The sequence below is a fragment of the Bos grunniens genome, chromosome 22 (assembly GCF_055505025.1).
Source record: "Bos grunniens cultivar Pamir isolate PY7600 chromosome 22, Bosgru_T2T1.0, whole genome shotgun sequence".
NCBI lineage: Eukaryota > Metazoa > Chordata > Mammalia > Artiodactyla > Bovidae > Bos > Bos grunniens.
The window spans coordinates 15,133,113-15,150,821 of NC_141186.1; the positions used below are offsets into that span (position 1 = coordinate 15,133,113).

The following is a 17,709-nucleotide window of genomic DNA, read 5'->3' on the forward strand; positions in this document are numbered from 1 at the left end:
TTTCCCAAATTGAAATAAATACAAGACATTTGATGTGTTCATTTACTTTAATAACACTACATTTACCATGTTATCACCATGGAATGTAAATTCAGGTTAGACGAGAATTCACAAGTACAACAAAGCATTCTGTGATATACCAAAGTTTGTATAATGTCTGACCAAACCAGCTTGCTCATCAATGACTTCCATTGTAGGGATTTTATTTAGTTGATGATACTTTTGGAGAAAATAAACATACTGCACACATTTAAAAAGTGTTTTTCATTTACCTTTGCATTAGCACTTAAAATACATGTTTCAAAATAATTTAAAATTATTCTAATATAACAGCAGCAAAATATAATTCTACAATTACTAAAGAGCTAAAAGGGATCCACAAGTTAAGTTACTCTCATGTTTATGATTCTAAAATAAATACTACTTCAAGGTGGCTCTGTTACCAGCTTTTTAGTTTTGGTTTAAAAACACACACAGACTTGCAGGGAGGTTTATAATGTTGTATTCCATGCACTGTTCTGAAAGGGTTCCTCAAGAGCCAACCAGCCCTTAAAACAGTACTCAGTCCACAAGGCCGTCAGAAAGTTACATTAACTGGGGTAAATAGGATTCCTACATTACATCAAAAGCATATGATATTCTGCAGCAACTGGGAGCATTTTCAGGATTGCCATGTTGTCTTCTTTAGAACTAATTTCAACAGAAGAGTTTAAGAAGGTGGACAGGTACCACTATCAAGTGTATTTAAAAGTGACATGTTTCTTTTGTGCTGGTCTGACTCCCCTGAATGACCTAGCTAGTGAACTAGTCACCAGTAACTTGGTCACCAGGCAAATCAAGCCTGCAAGAAAGGAGGCCAATTTTCAAATTACCATGTTCTTGTCTGACCCAAACAATTTATTTTCAGCATAAACATATAACCTCAATATGAGATGTCTAACTAAAGCAAGCACCACCAAGACGACCAAGACAGCATCTCCTCTTCTAAGGTTTAGGTTTCCCCCAGAATTCTTGATACAGGGAATAGCCCATACCTAAAGAGAAAGAATGCTAGTTAAGCATTTAAAATTTTTCTTCAGTATTAGAAAATTAAAAACTATTCATAAAACAGCTAAAAGTAGCACTCTTACTAGCATATGATGCTTAAAAGGAAAACAAGACCCTAGGCTGCTTACATTCTTGCTTTCTTAAATAATTCAAATTTCTAAAATTCTTTTTACACAGTTTCCGAAGTATTTTCAAGACTAGTATGATTAGCTCAGATGGCTAAAATATCAATATTTATCTGGCAACTTTAAAAGGACTCAATCTTGCTGTATAAAGCAGATAATGTCAATGAATTATAAAGCCTACAAAAGCATGTAGTATCTTTTCCACCTTGAAAAACTCAATAAAACAGCCATCATGTCTCTTCCAGATGATGGATCTTACTACCAACCCTATTTGCATATATAGACTCAATGACATTATAATGGGCATTACTATCTTTTCTCTCTTTAAAACCTTAGTAAGATTATTCATCATAGAGTAAAACTATACCACTACTTGAACTATTTTTATTCATTCAGTTTTTAGGTGAAAATGAGTAGTGATATTTGCAAACTGCTTCAAAGTCAGTTAAAAGTATCTACCTTGTTTTACTTACAAAGAAATCCATTCATGGGGAACCAAAAATTTGAAAATGTCCTGTAGGAACCTACCAAGAGTCATTGCTCCCACAACAAAGCCTTGGGCTGCCACACGCATGTGGATCAGGTGAACAGACATTTTAGTATGTCCCCTGCTCTTCAATCTATATAATCCATATGCAACAATTGCTGCAAAACCTGCCATTCCTGTAAAAGAAATAGTCACAAGTTATGTCAGATACATTGGGGCAGGGAATCAAGATGAGTTTATTATCAATCGATGTTCTATTTTTTATAAGGATGCTTTAGGAGACCATTACCCAGCTAGCATATGAACTGAGGTTTTAATCCCCACCCCGATTCAGAATTAAAAACTCAAAATTGGTAGCAAGCAATAGCAGATCTAGAAAATCAAGATCATCTTTGAAGTATGGGCTTGTGAAGCCAGTAAATAAATTCCTTTAAGAGTGCTAGGGGAACTCTTCTCTGTTCTACTTCCATCCCTGAAGGAAATCAGTTAAGGGAATGCAGCAGAGACTGTAATAAACCACAACTGTGAGTTTATAACAACTCTTGAGTCTTGTGAGTCCTTGTAGCAAATCACTGAAACTGATGGTCGTCTTGGGGTCACAACACATTCACTGAAATAAGTCAATAAAATACGATGTCTGAATTCGGAGAAGAATTTTTATGAGACTTATACCAATCTAAGCATATTTCAACATATGAAAAAATATTAAAAAATAAATGCTTCATCAGGAAATGCTTGATGAATGAAACAAGCTGCCCACACTTCTACTGTGTTAAAGCTTATTAGACCATCAAAGTCAAACTTACCAATGGGGACAAATGGTGCCTCTCTAGCTTTTCGGATAAGTTTAGATCCCTGATCTTCATCATATGAAGAAAGAGAAATATCTGTGTCGCTTGACATAGTGATTGAAGACTCTTCCTGAAACAGAATTTCCATGAGGTTCTGCAGTTAAAAGCATACTTTTTTAATAAGATTATTCCTTTAAGTAATACAAAAAAAAGCCAAGATACTAGCCAGATTATATGAATAACAGGGCAGGGTGAAAAAAAGATTAATTTCCATAACAAAGGGACCAAGGCTCCATTCTCCCTTTTCTGTCTTTTTTTTTGGTAACACAGGAAGCTAATAGGCATTTCATCACAGTAAAGTAATAATTCAATTTCACCTTAGTCATGGTCACTACATACTTCGTTCTGACTGATCTGCACAGATGATAAACTTCACCCGCAGATTGAAAAAAGGGAGTCACACATAGTATATAAGTGCACAAGTATCTCTGACTGATGTTAATAACAATACACTGTTGTAATTGATATCAGTCAGATGTCATTTACTGCTGCTGCTAAGTCGCTTCAGTCGTGTCTGACTCTGTGCAACCCCATAGACGGCAGCCCACCAGGCTCTGCCGTCCCTGGGATTCTCCAGGCAAGAACACTGGAGTGGGTTGCCATTGCCTTCTCCATTGTGTGAAAGTGAAAAGTGAAAGTGAAGTTGCTCAGTCACGTCCGACTTGTAGCGACCCTATGGACTGCAGCCTACCAGGCTCCTCCATCCATGGGATTTTCTAGGCAAGAGTACTGGAGTGGCTTGCCATTGCCTTCTCTGATGTCATTTACAGATGACATCAAAAAGTTAACTGCCAATCCCATTATCTGTATAGTCTTAGCTTATGAATTTTTCATGTGCATCACACTCCCTCCAGTAATAAATGGCTCTCATTCAACACTTTGCTATTCAAGGGGTTTAATAGTAATCAAGGTTCTCAAAGAAAATCCAACTCTAGACGTGAGGCGTAGGGTTTAGTTTGAAAAGTGAAATTGTCCCTCAAAGCCTCCATCCTCACTGGGAAGAGTACAGTTCTGTCATCTGACAGAGAAGAGCTTAATCCAGATGAGCTGTACAGTATCACACAGATAGAATCAATTAGAACTAGGGCTTCCCTGGTGGCTCAGCTGGTAAAGAATCTGCCTGCAATGCAGGAGACCTGGGTTCGATCCCTGGCTTGGGAAGATCCCCTGGAGAAGGGAAAGGCTACCCACGCCAGCATTCTAGCCTGGAGAAGTCCATGGACTGTATAGTTAGTCCATGGGGTTGTAAAGAGTTGGACACGACTGAGCGACTCTCACTTTGACTTTCTCTTCTTTCTTGTGCTCCATTACTTGCTAACTAAATGAACCCCTACTTTGTCTGAGCTTTTATTATATACAAGGTTCAACAAGCTCAAGGTTCAGGATGCTCATTATATATTTCAAGAGATTAAAATGTAAACACTGAAATAATGTTTCAGAAATTAAATTCTTTTAAAAACATGCCAGAGTATGTATACTTTGCAAAGAGCATAACAGACAGAATTTAGAGTGTGGCATCTTTTAGATAAAGTTTGGGAAATTTCAGAGAAATATTTGAGCTTGGCTTTCAACATACTACATAAATGAGGACTTCCCTGGTGGTCCAGCAGTTAAGTCGCTAGGCTTCCACTGCAGGGGGCCCGGACCCTGGTCTGGGAACTAAGATCCCACATGCTGCGTGGTGCAGCCAAAAAAGCCCAAACAAACAAACCCCAAGATATTACATAAATTGACTAGATGGTAAGATTAAACTATTTTAGGCCAGTATATTTATTAGTTCCCTTCATAATCAATCTAAACTTCCCAAAGGCAAACATTTCAGAATCTTTCCTATTTTACCACAATTCCTTCTTCTACCTTCCTCACCAATCCCACATTCTAATTAAACTTATTGTTTGTTGAAAAATATTACTTCAATATTTATTCAACTATTAAAATTATTCTCAGGCAATTAGGAAAAGTTAGTGAAAAATAACAATTACACACATTTGTAGAGTTTCATCAGTAAGAAAAATATCAAGCTGTATCTACATAAGTGCTAATTTCTCTTTTAATTGTTACATTGCTCAATGAAAGAACACATGATAACCTGAGTAGGTTTTGGATCCTTGCGACCCCAAGAAAAAAAACCACTATATATGACAATCCATTTTTAAAAACTAGCACCTCCTTTTGCAGATACAAAAGCATGTTTTCTTCCTTTGTCCTAATTTCTAGATAACTAATTGTCCAACAGATCAGGGTAGCAAAAGTTCGCTTCTCCTTCCTTGCAGCAGTTTGTATGGATAGGCCATTTGACCTGGCTTTCAGAAAGTAGTCCCTGGGGTAAGAATCAAGGTATGAAGGAATCATGTAGTCATTATTTGTCTTAAGTGACTAAGGATAATTTGTCTCTGATACAGAACACCATGTGTGCACATTTCAGCATAAAAGAAAGGGGAATATTAAAAGTCCAACACATCACAAAGTTAATTTGTTATTCTATGGTTCAAATTCTATTTCTATCATGACATATATCTATAAAACTCCCTGAGTGTAAGATTTTAATAATTCTCTTCCTGATCACCTAGAAGTTTCCCCAAGTATTCATGATTTACAGCCATCTAAATAAAAAATGGTTAACTTTTAAAGTATCAGGGTCAATAAGTATAAGTCACTTGAGAATAAAACCCCAAGGTTCAATCCATGCCAGTAGCCTTATTTTACAGATGGAAAAAGAAAGCTTATGAAGGGTGCAATAAACTGCTCAACAACAGGAATCTCTGACAGGGCAGGATTAGAACCCAGCTCTCCTAATAAACAGTTGTGGGTTCTTTTGATTGACAATATATTGCCAGATCATTTGTCTTATTATGCTGGTGTACATTTTATCTGAAAAAATGGAAAATCCATTTCTTAACAGAAGCCTGCATCTCCTCCTTTGAATTGTGAAAAATGTCTGTCATGCCCAAAGTTAAATGGAATCTTCTTCCCCAGTGACGTAATTCATCTAACAATTTCAGCTGTAATTTGAATATTTTTTCCCCTAGCATCACTTCTGGACTTCCTTTATCATTTTCTTATCCACCCACAGCAACTGACCCAGATCTGCCAGAAAGTTGAACATGTACAAAAGGAGGCACCTAAAACCAGATAACACGAATTAGTCTGTAAACTAAGATACTACTGAAGACCTTTCCAAGTGCACCTAGCAGAGGCCTAAGGTAACAGGAGCCGCTCCGCATCACGTGATGTAAAAAGATTTAAGGATCTTCACAGCTCGTCATTTTTGTCACAGGAGCTTCTAACAATGGATTTCAATTTTCATTTTGAACCCGTCACTGTCAGCCCGTTTTAAACGGCTGCCAAGTCCCCACCCCAGGAGATTCTGATTCAGATGGTCTGGGGCAGGTCCCAAGGAATCTATATTTTAAGAAGATCCGTTCAAGAGATTCTGGTGCACAGGGAATCAAGAGAACCACTGATGTACAAAACTCAAATACGATTGTCATGCTGGGGCCTGGTACCACTTATACATCACAACTTTTCATCCCAGGCACTTCTGGAAGCATAGATTCCATCCATAGGGATTACCCAGAAGAGGGGAATAATTGATTCCCGCACCGGTAAAACAGGCGAATAAACCTGCCGAATCATTTCGACTGCTCCCAATTCTAATCCTGTGCTATGTTTTGTAATCTCTAACTTGGCAGGTTTACTTTTGAGGAAGAAATGTAAATTCTGTCAGAGGCGCTTGATACAGGCCCTGGTCCTTACCTTCCTGAGGCGGAAGAGAGTCGCCAAAGGTGGAACAGAATACCGGCCCGGGGAGAACACGAAGCCGATGGCGGGAAGGTCGTGTAGTTTTACGCCCTCCCCTCAACCCTTCAACCTTCCTCCCCTTTCCCTTCCTGTGACCTTGTCAGGACTCCATGGCCGGACCGCACGCCCTCCCAATCCCTCCTCACCCACCCGCTCTCAAAGAAGTCCCGGACACGCTCGGGACAACGGGCTCCGCGAAGTCGGCTCCAGCCCGGTGCCTCCCCAGATACATCCCCGAGCCTTCCAGCTCAGCCGCGATTCGCTCTACAAACCTTTTCTGCATCCCCCCATAGGTTCCGTACGCTCTCACCAGCCCTCACCGGCACCACGAAATGAGGCCTGAGCCCCGCCAACCAGACTTCGCCCCTTTCAGCCCAGGCATCAGCCCCCTCTCCCAGTCCCGCGGCGCCAACCCTCCCAAGGTGCTCTCGACACGGCCTCTCTTCTCCCCACTCCACCGCTCGGAATCACTCGACCCCCAAAGCCCGCCTGCATCACTTACAGACAACTTCAAGACGTTTCAGGTTCCTACCGTATTCTGACCCCACTCCCGCACCCGCCGTCCAGCCGGCTTCTCCAGGTCCCGCCTACGTCCGGCCTCAGCCAATCAGAAACCAGCAACGGGCACGCGAGGGTCGGGGCGGGTGGATGGGTGCGTGCGTGCGTGTACGCAATGGGTGGGGTGGCCCAGAGAGAGCCCCGGATTGGCTGGGGCGACGTGCGCGGGCGGTGACTTCTCGTCACTGGCTCTTACGTACGGATTGCATCAGAGGTGAGAAGTCGGCTTCTTAGGAACGGCGGAGGACGTTCGAGGGTGCTTCTCGGCCCTTGGCCGGGCGGAGCTTGACAGTAGCTTCGCTGTTTTCCTCTTGGGAGGTGGCGGCAGCGAGCATCCGCGAACGCAGCAGGGCGGGGCTGAGGCTGAGAGGGTTAAACCGCGGCGGGTCCTTGAGTCTCGGCTGCGGGTGAGGAGGGGCCGCCGGCGGCTTTAGGGCGCTGGATCCACTCTCATGCCCTGGCACTTACCGGCCGCGAACAGGCGCTATGGGCCTCTGAGCTTGGCGCTTACACTGTAGTCGGAGACAGCCATTCATTACAAGCACGGGTGACTCCATACTGACCGGCGTGGTTTGCCTGAGGAAAGAAGGCACAGGCACCTTGTAACGGTGAACTTCCTGGGACAGAACCCGTAATTTGTTAGTAGATCACTCGGTAACTACCTGGCGAATTGGCGCAAAGCATCAAGCACTGCCATGAGGACTGCTAACTAAACTAAAATCTCTGGCGATAACCGTGAAACGAGGCAGACTGCCAAGTGCTCTAACCCACAGGTAGAAGCTCAGTGTCATAGGCTCAGGATCTTGAAAGTCTTTTGTCTCATAATTCAGACACAAGTAGAAAACATTCCCTTGTGGCTCATCTGGTAAAGAATCTGCCCACAATGCGGGAGACCTGGGTTCAGTCCCTGGGTTGGGAAGATCCTCTGGAGAAGGGAAAGGCTACCCACTCCAGTATTCTGGCCTGGAGAATTCCATGGATTGTATAGTCCATGGGGTCGCAAAAGTCGGAAACGACTGAGCGGCTTTCACTTTCACTTCAGGCAACATTCATTCTGAGTAGGATAAAAACTCCTTACCTTGGTCGTGTGGAGTGCTTTCAGCTCCTTGCTGGCACGTGTTTTGTCAGGTTCGTGGCGATATCTCCCTGAACACTGTCTTTGAGCTCTGGAGGGCCTTGGTAATGTTAAAAGAAGCAACAGTGGATACAAAGGGCTTTAAAGTTAAGTCGGAAGATCAGAAGTTGATTTAGGGTAATTAAAACAGTAAAAGAGGGACTTATCTGGTGGTCCAGTGGCTTAGAGTCTGTGCTCCCAAAGCAGGGGACCTGGGTTCACTACCTGGTCAGGGAACTAGATCCCATATGCAGCATCTAAGGCCCAGTGCAGCTACATAAATATTTAAGAAAATAAGAGAACGTGAGATTTGAAAATGAAAGCCATATTCATAGGTAATGCAGAAGTCATCAAGTTCCTTAATTCTGGAAATACAAAGGCTAACTGCAGCAATGACCATGGCCTATTCTTTGAATCAAAATAGTGTTAAGTTTGTTTACTAATTTCTAGAGAATGGGATTTGGAGTCAGGCAGACCAGTGCTAGTCCCAGCTTGGCCATATACTAACCATGACTTTGAGCTTCACTTTCTTCCTTTGTAAAAAGAGGATAACAGTAGTAGTGATTAATGAGGAAACACATATAAAGTGTGAGTTATTACTTTAAAAATTCCTATGATATGCATTGTGCGGAAAGAGGCAGACTCTGCCCTACTTGTGTAAGAAATTATCTCTTTCTGATTAGTATGTAGAAACCAGAATCTTGGTAAATGGTAATGATAACTATCAGACGATATAGAAGATTTTAAAAAGATTATTCTGCTATTCTTTATTCAGTACCATAAGAAAACAATAGTGACAACTGATTTAACTATTAAGATTTTCATAATACAGACATTATTATTTTTAATGTACAACATATATTGTTTGATTCTTACTCTGTGTCATTTCAAAGAATAATACAGAAGACTAAAAAAATTCAGGTTCTCATGTATTAAATTAATCTACATGTAGTTTATAGAAAGGCAGCCCAGGAAGTGTCTGCCAGTTTGGGCTAATTTCCCCTCTTTAGAGAGTCTCTCTAACTTTTCATGCTCCAAGGAGCTGTCCACATATGATCATATCCAATATAAAAGAAATGCGCTTCTAAACTCAGACGTCTGTTTAGGTTATGGCTCAGCTTAAAGCTACGTAATCCAGTTTTAGACATCCTTAAAAAACATTGTGTGATCTTTGTGGCATTTTGTCTAAAACAAATCTTAAGACTTTTGAGAAAAATTGAGTATTGAGTATTTTAAAAATAGAAATGAGAGTCAGGGTCACCAAATACTGGACATGTATATTGTGCCTGGTGCTGTGCTGGACTCAGAAATTAGACTCAGTTCCTTCCCTGAAGTAATTTATAATCTGATGAGGTCAAAGGAATAGGTGTAGAAAGCAGTCTGTGAGAAGTGCTTTGAGTGGAAATCCAGGTAGATACCATAGTGAGTGAGCTATTTCAAAGTAGGCTTCTTGGGACTGGGGCTTGAATGTGTGAACTTTGAAGGATGACTAGCGTGTAAGTAAACTGGAAGAATATTCCAGGAAAGGAAACAGTGGGTGGAGGAATAGAAGTAGACTGTGGAATTGTAGTTGCAGTATGAAGGACAATAAGTGGGGAAAAAGCAAACACTTGTGACTAAAGCACAGTCAGTGAGTCATGGAAAGTAAGCTCAGTGGGGAGGACCTTTAATGCTAGTAAAAGAACTTGGACAGTATTGTATTTGTTGGCCCTTGAAAGTTTTAGAGCTGGATATTTACAAAAGCTGAGTGTGTTTGAGGTATTGAAAATTGAATGCATTAGAAAGGTACTATCAGCATTTATCTGCCAGAAAGCTAAAGGCTGTTCAGTTTGTGGCTTGTAATGTTCTTTGTATTGAGGCCACAGTCTAGGTCTTAAGGATGTGGAAGGCAGCTACATGCAGTAGTGTCGTTCCTCTACTACCTTGGCAAGGCCTGCTGCTTTAAAGCAGTGATAGTCCATACAGACCAGTGCTCAGGGAACATTGACCAGGGTCCAGGCCATCATAAAATTCCAGACTCTGTAAGATGGCTGTAACTGAACTTATTCTCTCCTGTCCTCCCTGCTGCTCTGGATACTCCTTTCTTATATGCCGGTTCAGTTCAGTTCAGTCACTCAGTCATGTCCGACTCTTTGTGACCCCATGAATCGCAGCATGCCAGGCCTCCCTGTCCATCACCAACTCCCGGAATTCACCCAGACTCACGTCCCTGGAGTCAGTGATGCCATCCAGCCATCTCATCCTCTGTTGTCCCCTTTTCCTCCTGCCCCCAATCCCTCCCAGCATCAGAGTCTTTTCCAATGAGTCAACTCTTCGCATGAGGTGGCCAAAGTACTGGAGTTTCAGCTTTAGCATCATTCCTTCCAAAGACATCCCAGGGCTGATCTCCTTCAGAATGGACTGGTTGGATCTCCTTGCATTCCAAGGGACTCTCAAGAGTCTTCTCCAACACCACAGTTCAAAAGCATCAATTCTTTGGCACTCAGCCTTCTTCACAGTCCAACTCTCACATCCATACATGACCACAGGAAAAACCATAGCCTTGACTAGACGAACCTTTGTTGGCAAAGTAATGTCTCTGCTTTTGAATATGCTATCTAGGTTGGTCATAACTTTCCTTCCAAGGAGTAAGTGTCTTTTAATTTCATGGCTGGAGTCACCATCTGCAGTGATTTTGGAACCCCAAAAAATAAAGTCTGACACTGTTTCCACTGTTTCCCCATCTATTTCCCTTGAAGTGATGGGACCGGATGCCATGATCTTTGTTTTTTGAATGTTGAGCTTTAAGCCAACTTTTTCACTCTCCACTTTCACTTTCATCAAGAGGCTTTTTAGTTCCTCTTCACTTTCTGCCATAAGGGTGGTGTCATCTGCATATCTGAGGTTATTGATATTTCTCCTGGCAGTCTTGATTCCAGCTTGTGCTTCTTCCATCCCAGCGTTTCTCATATGCTGGTACTTTCTCTTAAATTCCCTGACTTGACTGGAAAACCTGCTTCCCACTCCATTAACCAAACATGAAACCTGGGTAAATCCCTGATGGTACTTCTGCTTTTGTGTACATGCAGCCAGTGACATGTGGACAGATAACTGGATGACAAGGGGCCAGCGCTCTAAAGAACTGTGGCAGAGATGAGACGTGTCTTCACTCTCAGTAATGTGCTCTGACAAACCTGGCTAAAATTTGCCCAATTTCTGTATACAGTGATGTCAAGAGGATTATTTACACAGGAAAGCACTTAAACAGCTCAAATAAGGAAATACATTTGCATCCTTCTAGGTTTGATGCAAGACTTTCAATGACAATATTTTCTAACAAAAAGCTGTGTGGTTGTCACTAAAAAATGGATCTTGGATTCACTGCAGCTCCTCAGAATTCCTTTTTGTTCTTCCTATTAGTTGTTTGGGGTGCGTGGTGGGTAGGGAGAGGGGCAGGTGGAGTGGTGGGTATGTAACTTCTCTAGATGAGCTGAAGGCCACCTGCATCTTTCCCTTGTGTTGGAAATGGTTGGATTTGGAATTAGTACAACCATTTTGTCTTAAAATTTGATGTAATTTTATATCCCATATAATTTATTCAATATGTCTTTTGGTAGAGAGTGAGTAGACAGAATTTGGTGTCTTTAGCATTCAGTTTTAGGTAGTTTATATATTGATTTTAAAAATTAGAAAATTTATAGTCTCATATAAACTATGTAAGTGAAAAGGTTGACTAATTTTTATTATCTGTATTTATACAGGTAATTTGACTAGATTACACAAAGAATTGAGCACTGGAAGCGAAAAGCTGTTTACCTGTTTACCTGGAAACAGCTCTTTCCACTAGAAAGGATAAATGTGATTTTCTACCTGGGCTCCCCAGCTGGCTCCTGGTACTTGGTATGATGGAGAGTCCTGTGGTTGTGCATGAACGTTGGCTTGCAAGCACCCTGGCAGCAGAACCTCCATTATGTTTCCACCACAGCACTTGGTGGTATCCTGCCCATGGAAAATGTTGGTTGAATGACTCAAGACTGTTTCTCTGCAGAGGTGAGTACGAGAGTTCAGTAACTCTGGCTGCATTTCTGCTACTGGACTGTGGTAGCTGGGCAGGGGCTTTGGGCTCCTGTGGCTTCTTCTTCTCTTGATCACCACCCCATAGACAGTCTCCCTTTCAGAAACCTCCTCTCCTCTCCCCAGCTGCCTTGGGTACCCATTGGCTCTCTGCTTTCCCCGACTCTGTCTCTCCCAACGGCGACTTAGGGCTAATTTTACAAGTCTGATAATTCTCTGAGAATGAGGTGCCTCTTCCGGAACGCACTGCCACACTCAGTGGCACTGCAAGTAGGTTTTTATTGACTAATCTCCACTCTCCGAACCATTTTGCCATCACACTGATTGTGAGGCACCATCTGTTTGCCTTGATGACTTAATGAATTGAGGGCTTATGGTGTAGCTGACATCTAAACCAGATCCGTATCTCAATACAGACAGGATAGTGGTTTCCTTTGCCAGAGACGCTGGACAAGTATTTTATAATTCTGAGAGAAAAATGGATTATGCAAATAGACACTTCACCCAAATTGGTGGCCCTCATTACTCTCCCTATGCTGATGCTTTTGTTTAGGGACAGGGACGTGCCTGCCCTGTGTCAGGAAAAACCAGAAAAGAAAAATTATCTGTCTGACTCAAATTGAGTTTTGAGTTTTACTCATGAATCAGCAGACAAGTGCTAGCCGTCAAAGTCCTCCTGCTGTTTTGTTTTATGAGAGTCAGAACGGTTTTATGAGAATGATGAGTATTAAAATAACTAGATAAAATGAGCTTATAACCTTGGTCTGTTGCCTAGTATAGTATGGCTGATTAGAGGGAAATTGCAAGCTGTGAGATGGCTAAGTATTGTGTCCTGTGCAGATTGTGATTGCTTGTGAAATTAGGTAAGCTGTTGCTTAAGGGGAGTTCACCAACAGTTTTAAAAGACCTATGACCACTTCTGGCTAATTTGCTCTTTCATGTAGCTGGGATCTGGAATCCTTGTGGTCTCTGAGCTATTGCTTGCCTTGGGCCGGTAAGGGGACGAGGTGGGAGGTGGCGAGACAAAGGGCAATAGGGAATGATAGTTAATGGGTATCACCCACATTGGGCATGATAAAAATGGAATTGATCTGGAATTAAAGGTGATGGTTATACAACTTTGTGAATATATTAAAACCCACTGAATTGTACACCTTAAAATGGAGAATTTTATGGTATGTAATTTACCATACCATCTGTTTGTCTTGGTGACTTAATGAATTGAGGGCTCATAAATGTGAGAGAGTGTCCCTGGCCTCCCTCTTACCTGTAAGTATCTTACATTAGAAGTAAGCAGCACCAGGGACTTCCCTGGTGGTCCAGTGGTTAAGACTTTGCCTTCCAGTGTAGGGGCTGAGGGTTCGATCCCTGGTCTGGGATGCTAGGATCCCACATGCCTTGTGGCCAAAAAGCCAAAACATAAAACAGATGCAATATTGCAACAAATTCAATAAAGACTTTTAAAATGGTCCACATTGAAAAAAAAAAGAAGCAAGCAGCACCACATGCAGCTACCCAGACAGCCTGCTGTACAACACCAGCACACGCTCAGCACCTCCCATTCTCTGGGCAGGATGCTTCCTTCATACCTGATGTTGTCAAGTGTCTGATCACTAAAACAGCTCGATCAAGCACATATTGTCTTCACTTTACACATGAGAAAGCTGAGGTTCAGCATGGATAAGTAAGTTGCTTATGTTTCCATAGAAGCAGAGGCAGGATTTGAATCTAGTCTTGTTTAGCTCATGCTCTTTCTGGAAGGTTCCATTGCCTGTCTGTACTTTCTTTTCCTTTTTGTGCCTGGTCTCTTTTATTACCTTCCTTTTCCACTGTTAGAATCCTTATCAGTCACAACTTTTGTTTTGAAATATATGTGTAGTTATATCTATGTGTAGTTATATCTTTGGACCTAGTTATATATCCACATATATATCTATGAAATATATGTGTATGTATAGTTATGTCTCTATATGTATGTATATATTCACAAACACATGCACTTTCATATCTGTATATCCATATTTATAGATATTTATATTTATAGTATCGATAAATATTTATAGATAGACACAGATACAAATAAGATGAGGAAAACTATACCTCTCAATATTAATGATGGTTTTATCTGAGTAGTAGGATAATAATTTTCAATTTTCATTTTTTTCCCTCTGTGTTTTTCTGTATTTATCAAACTAAATTTATTTTGTTATTGTGATCAGAAAGCAATTTTTAAAGTCTTTCATATCCTTTCAGCTTCATATGCCACTATTTTTGTGAATAAAATCTTTCCTGATCTTTAAACTGACACTACCCTGTTGTTGTTGTTGTTTTTTTTTTAATCACACTGTGTGGCTTGCAGGATCTTAGTTCCCCAACCAGGGACTGATCCCAGGTCATGGCAGTGAAAGCACTGAGTCCTAACCACTGAACCGCCCAGGAATTCCCTGATGCCACTCCTTTTTCTTTTGAAACACACTGCCTTTCCCAAGAACTTTGTATTTTCTTGAGTCATTTATAACATTTTGCTTTGTATTCTGGATAGCTTGAGTTTCTTGGAGCCCCACTCAGAGAGGAAGTGTAAGGGAGGCTCATATAATAATACAAAAGGTAACAGAAGAGTTTTGCTCCAGTCTATCCCCATGAAGAAAGCTAGGATCTTCCTGATACACCTACCATATCCCAGTCTTAAATCTCTTCTCATCCCTGTGATCGTAGTTGTGTTGTGTCTCCGTTACATTGCTGTTCCCATGACATGAGTCAGTTGTCATGCTTACTTTGGTGTTTATGCGTGATTCTGTCCCATCTCCTATTACTTAGTGATAAGCTGCTGCTGCTAAGTCCCTTCAGTCGTGTCCGACTCTGTGTGGCCCCATGGACGGTAGCCCACCAGGCTCCCCCGTCCCTGGGATTCTCCAGGCAAGAACACTGGAGTGGGTTGCCATTTCCTTCTCCAATGCATGAAAGTGAAAAGGGAAAGTGCAATGTGAAAGTGAAGGTGCTCAGTCATATCCGACTCTTAGCGACCCCATGGACTGCAGCCTACCAGGCTCCTCCGTCCTTGGGATTTTCCAGGCAAGAGTGCTGGAGTGGGTTGCCATTTCCTTCTCCGAGTGATAAGCTAGGCACCATTATTCCATCAGGCCCCACGTGGTCCAGGTTGTGCCTCTGTTCTTTGTTGAAGTTGGAGAAGGACGTCTCTTCCCACCCAGGTTGTACTTTGTCTTTTCTTTTTAAAATTTATTTATTTGGTTATATCGCGTCTTGGTTGTGGCACGTGGTCTTAGTGATTGCAATGAGAGGATTCTCTAGTTGTAGCGCATGGGCTTAAGTTGTCCTGAGGCATATGAGATCTTAGTTCTCTAACCAGGGATTGAACCCAGGCTCCCTGCACTGGAAATGAGGAGTCCTAGCCACTGGACTACCAGGGAAGTCTCCTCTTTTTTCTTTTTAACTTTAATATATTTTATTTTGGGGTTTTTTTGGCCGTAATGAGAGAGGTGTGGGATCTTAGTTCCCTGATGAGGAGTTGAACCCATGCCTCTTGCAGTCTTAACTATTGGACTGCCAGTGAAGTCCCTCTTTTTTCTTTTTTAACATAGGAATTTACAGCGATACATTTCCTCCTAAGCATTGCTTTCACTATATCCTGTAAATTTTGTGTGTTTTGTTTTAGCTGTCTTTCATCTCAAAGTATTTTATAGTTTCCTTTGTTACTTCTTCTTTGACTCATTGGTTACTTAGGAGTGTGTTGTTTAATTTCTGCACAATTGTGAATTCCCTAAATTCCCTAATGTTGATTTAATTTAATTCCACTGTGGCTGAAGAGCATACTTTGTATGAGTTGAGTTCTTCTAAATTTATTGAGATGTGTTTTATGGACAGCAGCCCACCAGGCTCCCCCGTCCCTGGGATTCTCCAGGCAAGAACACTGGGTGGGTTGCCATTTCCTTCTTCAATGCATGAAAGTGAAAAGTGAAAGTGAAGTCGCTCAGTCGTGTCCGACTCTTAGTGACCCCATGGACTGCAGCCTACCAGGCTCCTCCGTCCATGGGATTTTCCAGGCAATAGTACTGGAGTGGGGTGCCATTGCCTTCTCCGAAATTTATTGAGATGTGTTTTATGGACTAACATGTGGTCTACCCTGGAGAATGCTCCACGTGCACTTGAGAAGAAAGTGTGTCCTGCTATCACTGACTGGGGTGTTCCATCCAAGTTTTTAGGTTTTCACTTTTTACCTGGTAAAACACTGTTCATCCTTTGAGTCCCAGTTCATCCCCAGGTCCAGAGGATTTCATCTGTCAAATATTTCTTCATCCATCTCATAAGCAAGAATGTTCAGTTTCCTCATTTGAACTTCTCTTTCCCATAACTGTGATTTCTGGATATGCCAACACCCATAACTATGAGATAGCCTTCATTACAAGTCAGTCTTTCTACACACCCATGTTACGGGGTTTCTTTTGTGCAGGCACCAAGTCTTCACTGTATCTCCATATCCCTGAATATGGAGTATTCAGGAGTAACTTTAAAGCGTGCCATTAAAAGGATGAGCAAATTTGGGCGTCATTGAATACCTTTTAAACAGTGAACCCTAGGCTATGTACTGTCAAGAGTGGAATGGGAAAAGAAAGGCAGTGCACTCTGCCTCTGGGGACCTATAACTTAGTTGAAAAGATAGTATATCTGCTTTAATACACTTTAATACACAAAACCTTTAATACATGGTCTGATGAAGTGCCAAGACAAGGGCTGTAGGAGTCGGACTTCTCCACTTTTTCTCTTTCTCTCTATGCACAGGAAAGAGACTCATTGAGTTGTGAGGTTGAAATAACACTCAGGACTCCTGATTTCCAGCTGTGAATCAATGTGAAATCCTCTGGCTGCCGATCACCCAGCCTTCACTTGGATACTTTCACCCACAGGGAGAAAGCCCAACACTCCCCAGTCAGGACTTATGATGGTTGTTTGCTAATTTGGGGTGGTAAGGGGAAGCTGAATTGCTTTTTTGCTACTATACACCATTTAGTCTTCCTCATAAAATAACCTATACACCTGAAAGGATATGTGTTAAGTCAACAAGGAAGGAAAAGAGTTCTAGTCATAAGCTTTAATCTCAGTAGGCTAGGTCAGAGTGTTAGGTAAGCAAAGTCAGATCAGGTTGACTGGACAAGGGTCACTTCTGGGGGAAACAAAGTGAATTATTTTCTGAGGCCTATTATTCTCCCAGAGCCCACCTGTATGTGAATGTTCTGGGAAGATCTGAGGGTATGAGATTTGGAGAGGTAAATTCATCCCACATGCCAGTTAGATATTTTATTACATCTAATTTAGGATTAAAGACCAATGATTTCGGGGGCTCATTAGGGTATTTCTGGAGGTTTCTTGTCAGGAATACAGTGTAGTAAGGAAGGTTTTCAAGTCAGAATGTAAACTCTTTTCTCTAGAAACCTCTGAAAACAGAATCGTATTAGAAAATAAAATTATGTTATGAAGTACTTACCGTTTTGGTGTTGTGCACTAAATAAAACAGGAGGATAATATAAGGGCTGGCCCATCACCGCATATAATAGCTGACTAAACGAGTAATATCTTTGTTACAGTCTCCACAGACACATTTATTGACAGGCAGTCAGAACACTATGGGGTGGAACAGTCTTGAGGGCAGGAACATCA

At 41.6% G+C, this 17,709-nt stretch overlaps 3 protein-coding genes across 8 annotated transcripts in view; 2 read left to right on the plus strand and 1 right to left on the minus strand.

The window, feature by feature from the left end:
- Positions 1-28: 28 nt before the first annotated feature.
- On the minus strand, positions 29-6,896 carry HIGD1A (HIG1 hypoxia inducible domain family member 1A). Of its 6 annotated transcripts, none has more exons than XM_086366214.1 (4): positions 6,844-6,896; positions 2,466-2,580; positions 1,701-1,835; positions 29-1,034 (listed from the first exon to the last, which is right to left on the minus strand). In XM_086366214.1, exons 2-4 carry the CDS (start codon positions 2,560-2,562, stop codon positions 985-987), a joined length of 282 nt encoding a protein of 93 aa, XP_086222340.1. In that variant the 5' UTR covers positions 2,563-2,580; positions 6,844-6,896; the 3' UTR covers positions 29-984. The 6 variants fall into 6 exon arrangements, with proteins under 6 accessions (XP_086222340.1, XP_086222341.1, XP_086222339.1 ...); XM_086366215.1 differs by having other exon boundaries at positions 2,466-2,576; positions 6,814-6,889; XM_086366213.1 differs by having other exon boundaries at positions 6,814-6,889.
- Positions 6,897-11,864: 4,968 nt separating this feature from the next.
- The window catches only part of LOC147348103 (atypical chemokine receptor 2-like), a 37,407-nt gene continuing 31,562 nt past the window's right edge, over positions 11,865-17,709 (plus strand). The window contains 1 exon segment of the mRNA XM_086366210.1: positions 11,865-12,012. Coding sequence (XP_086222336.1) covers positions 11,865-12,012 — 148 coding nt within the window.
- Positions 11,875-17,709, plus strand: part of LOC147348104 (atypical chemokine receptor 2-like) — a 48,994-nt gene continuing 43,159 nt past the window's right edge. Inside the window, 1 exon segment of the mRNA XM_086366211.1 lies at positions 11,875-12,012. Coding sequence (XP_086222337.1) covers positions 11,986-12,012 — 27 coding nt within the window. The 5' untranslated portion in view covers positions 11,875-11,985.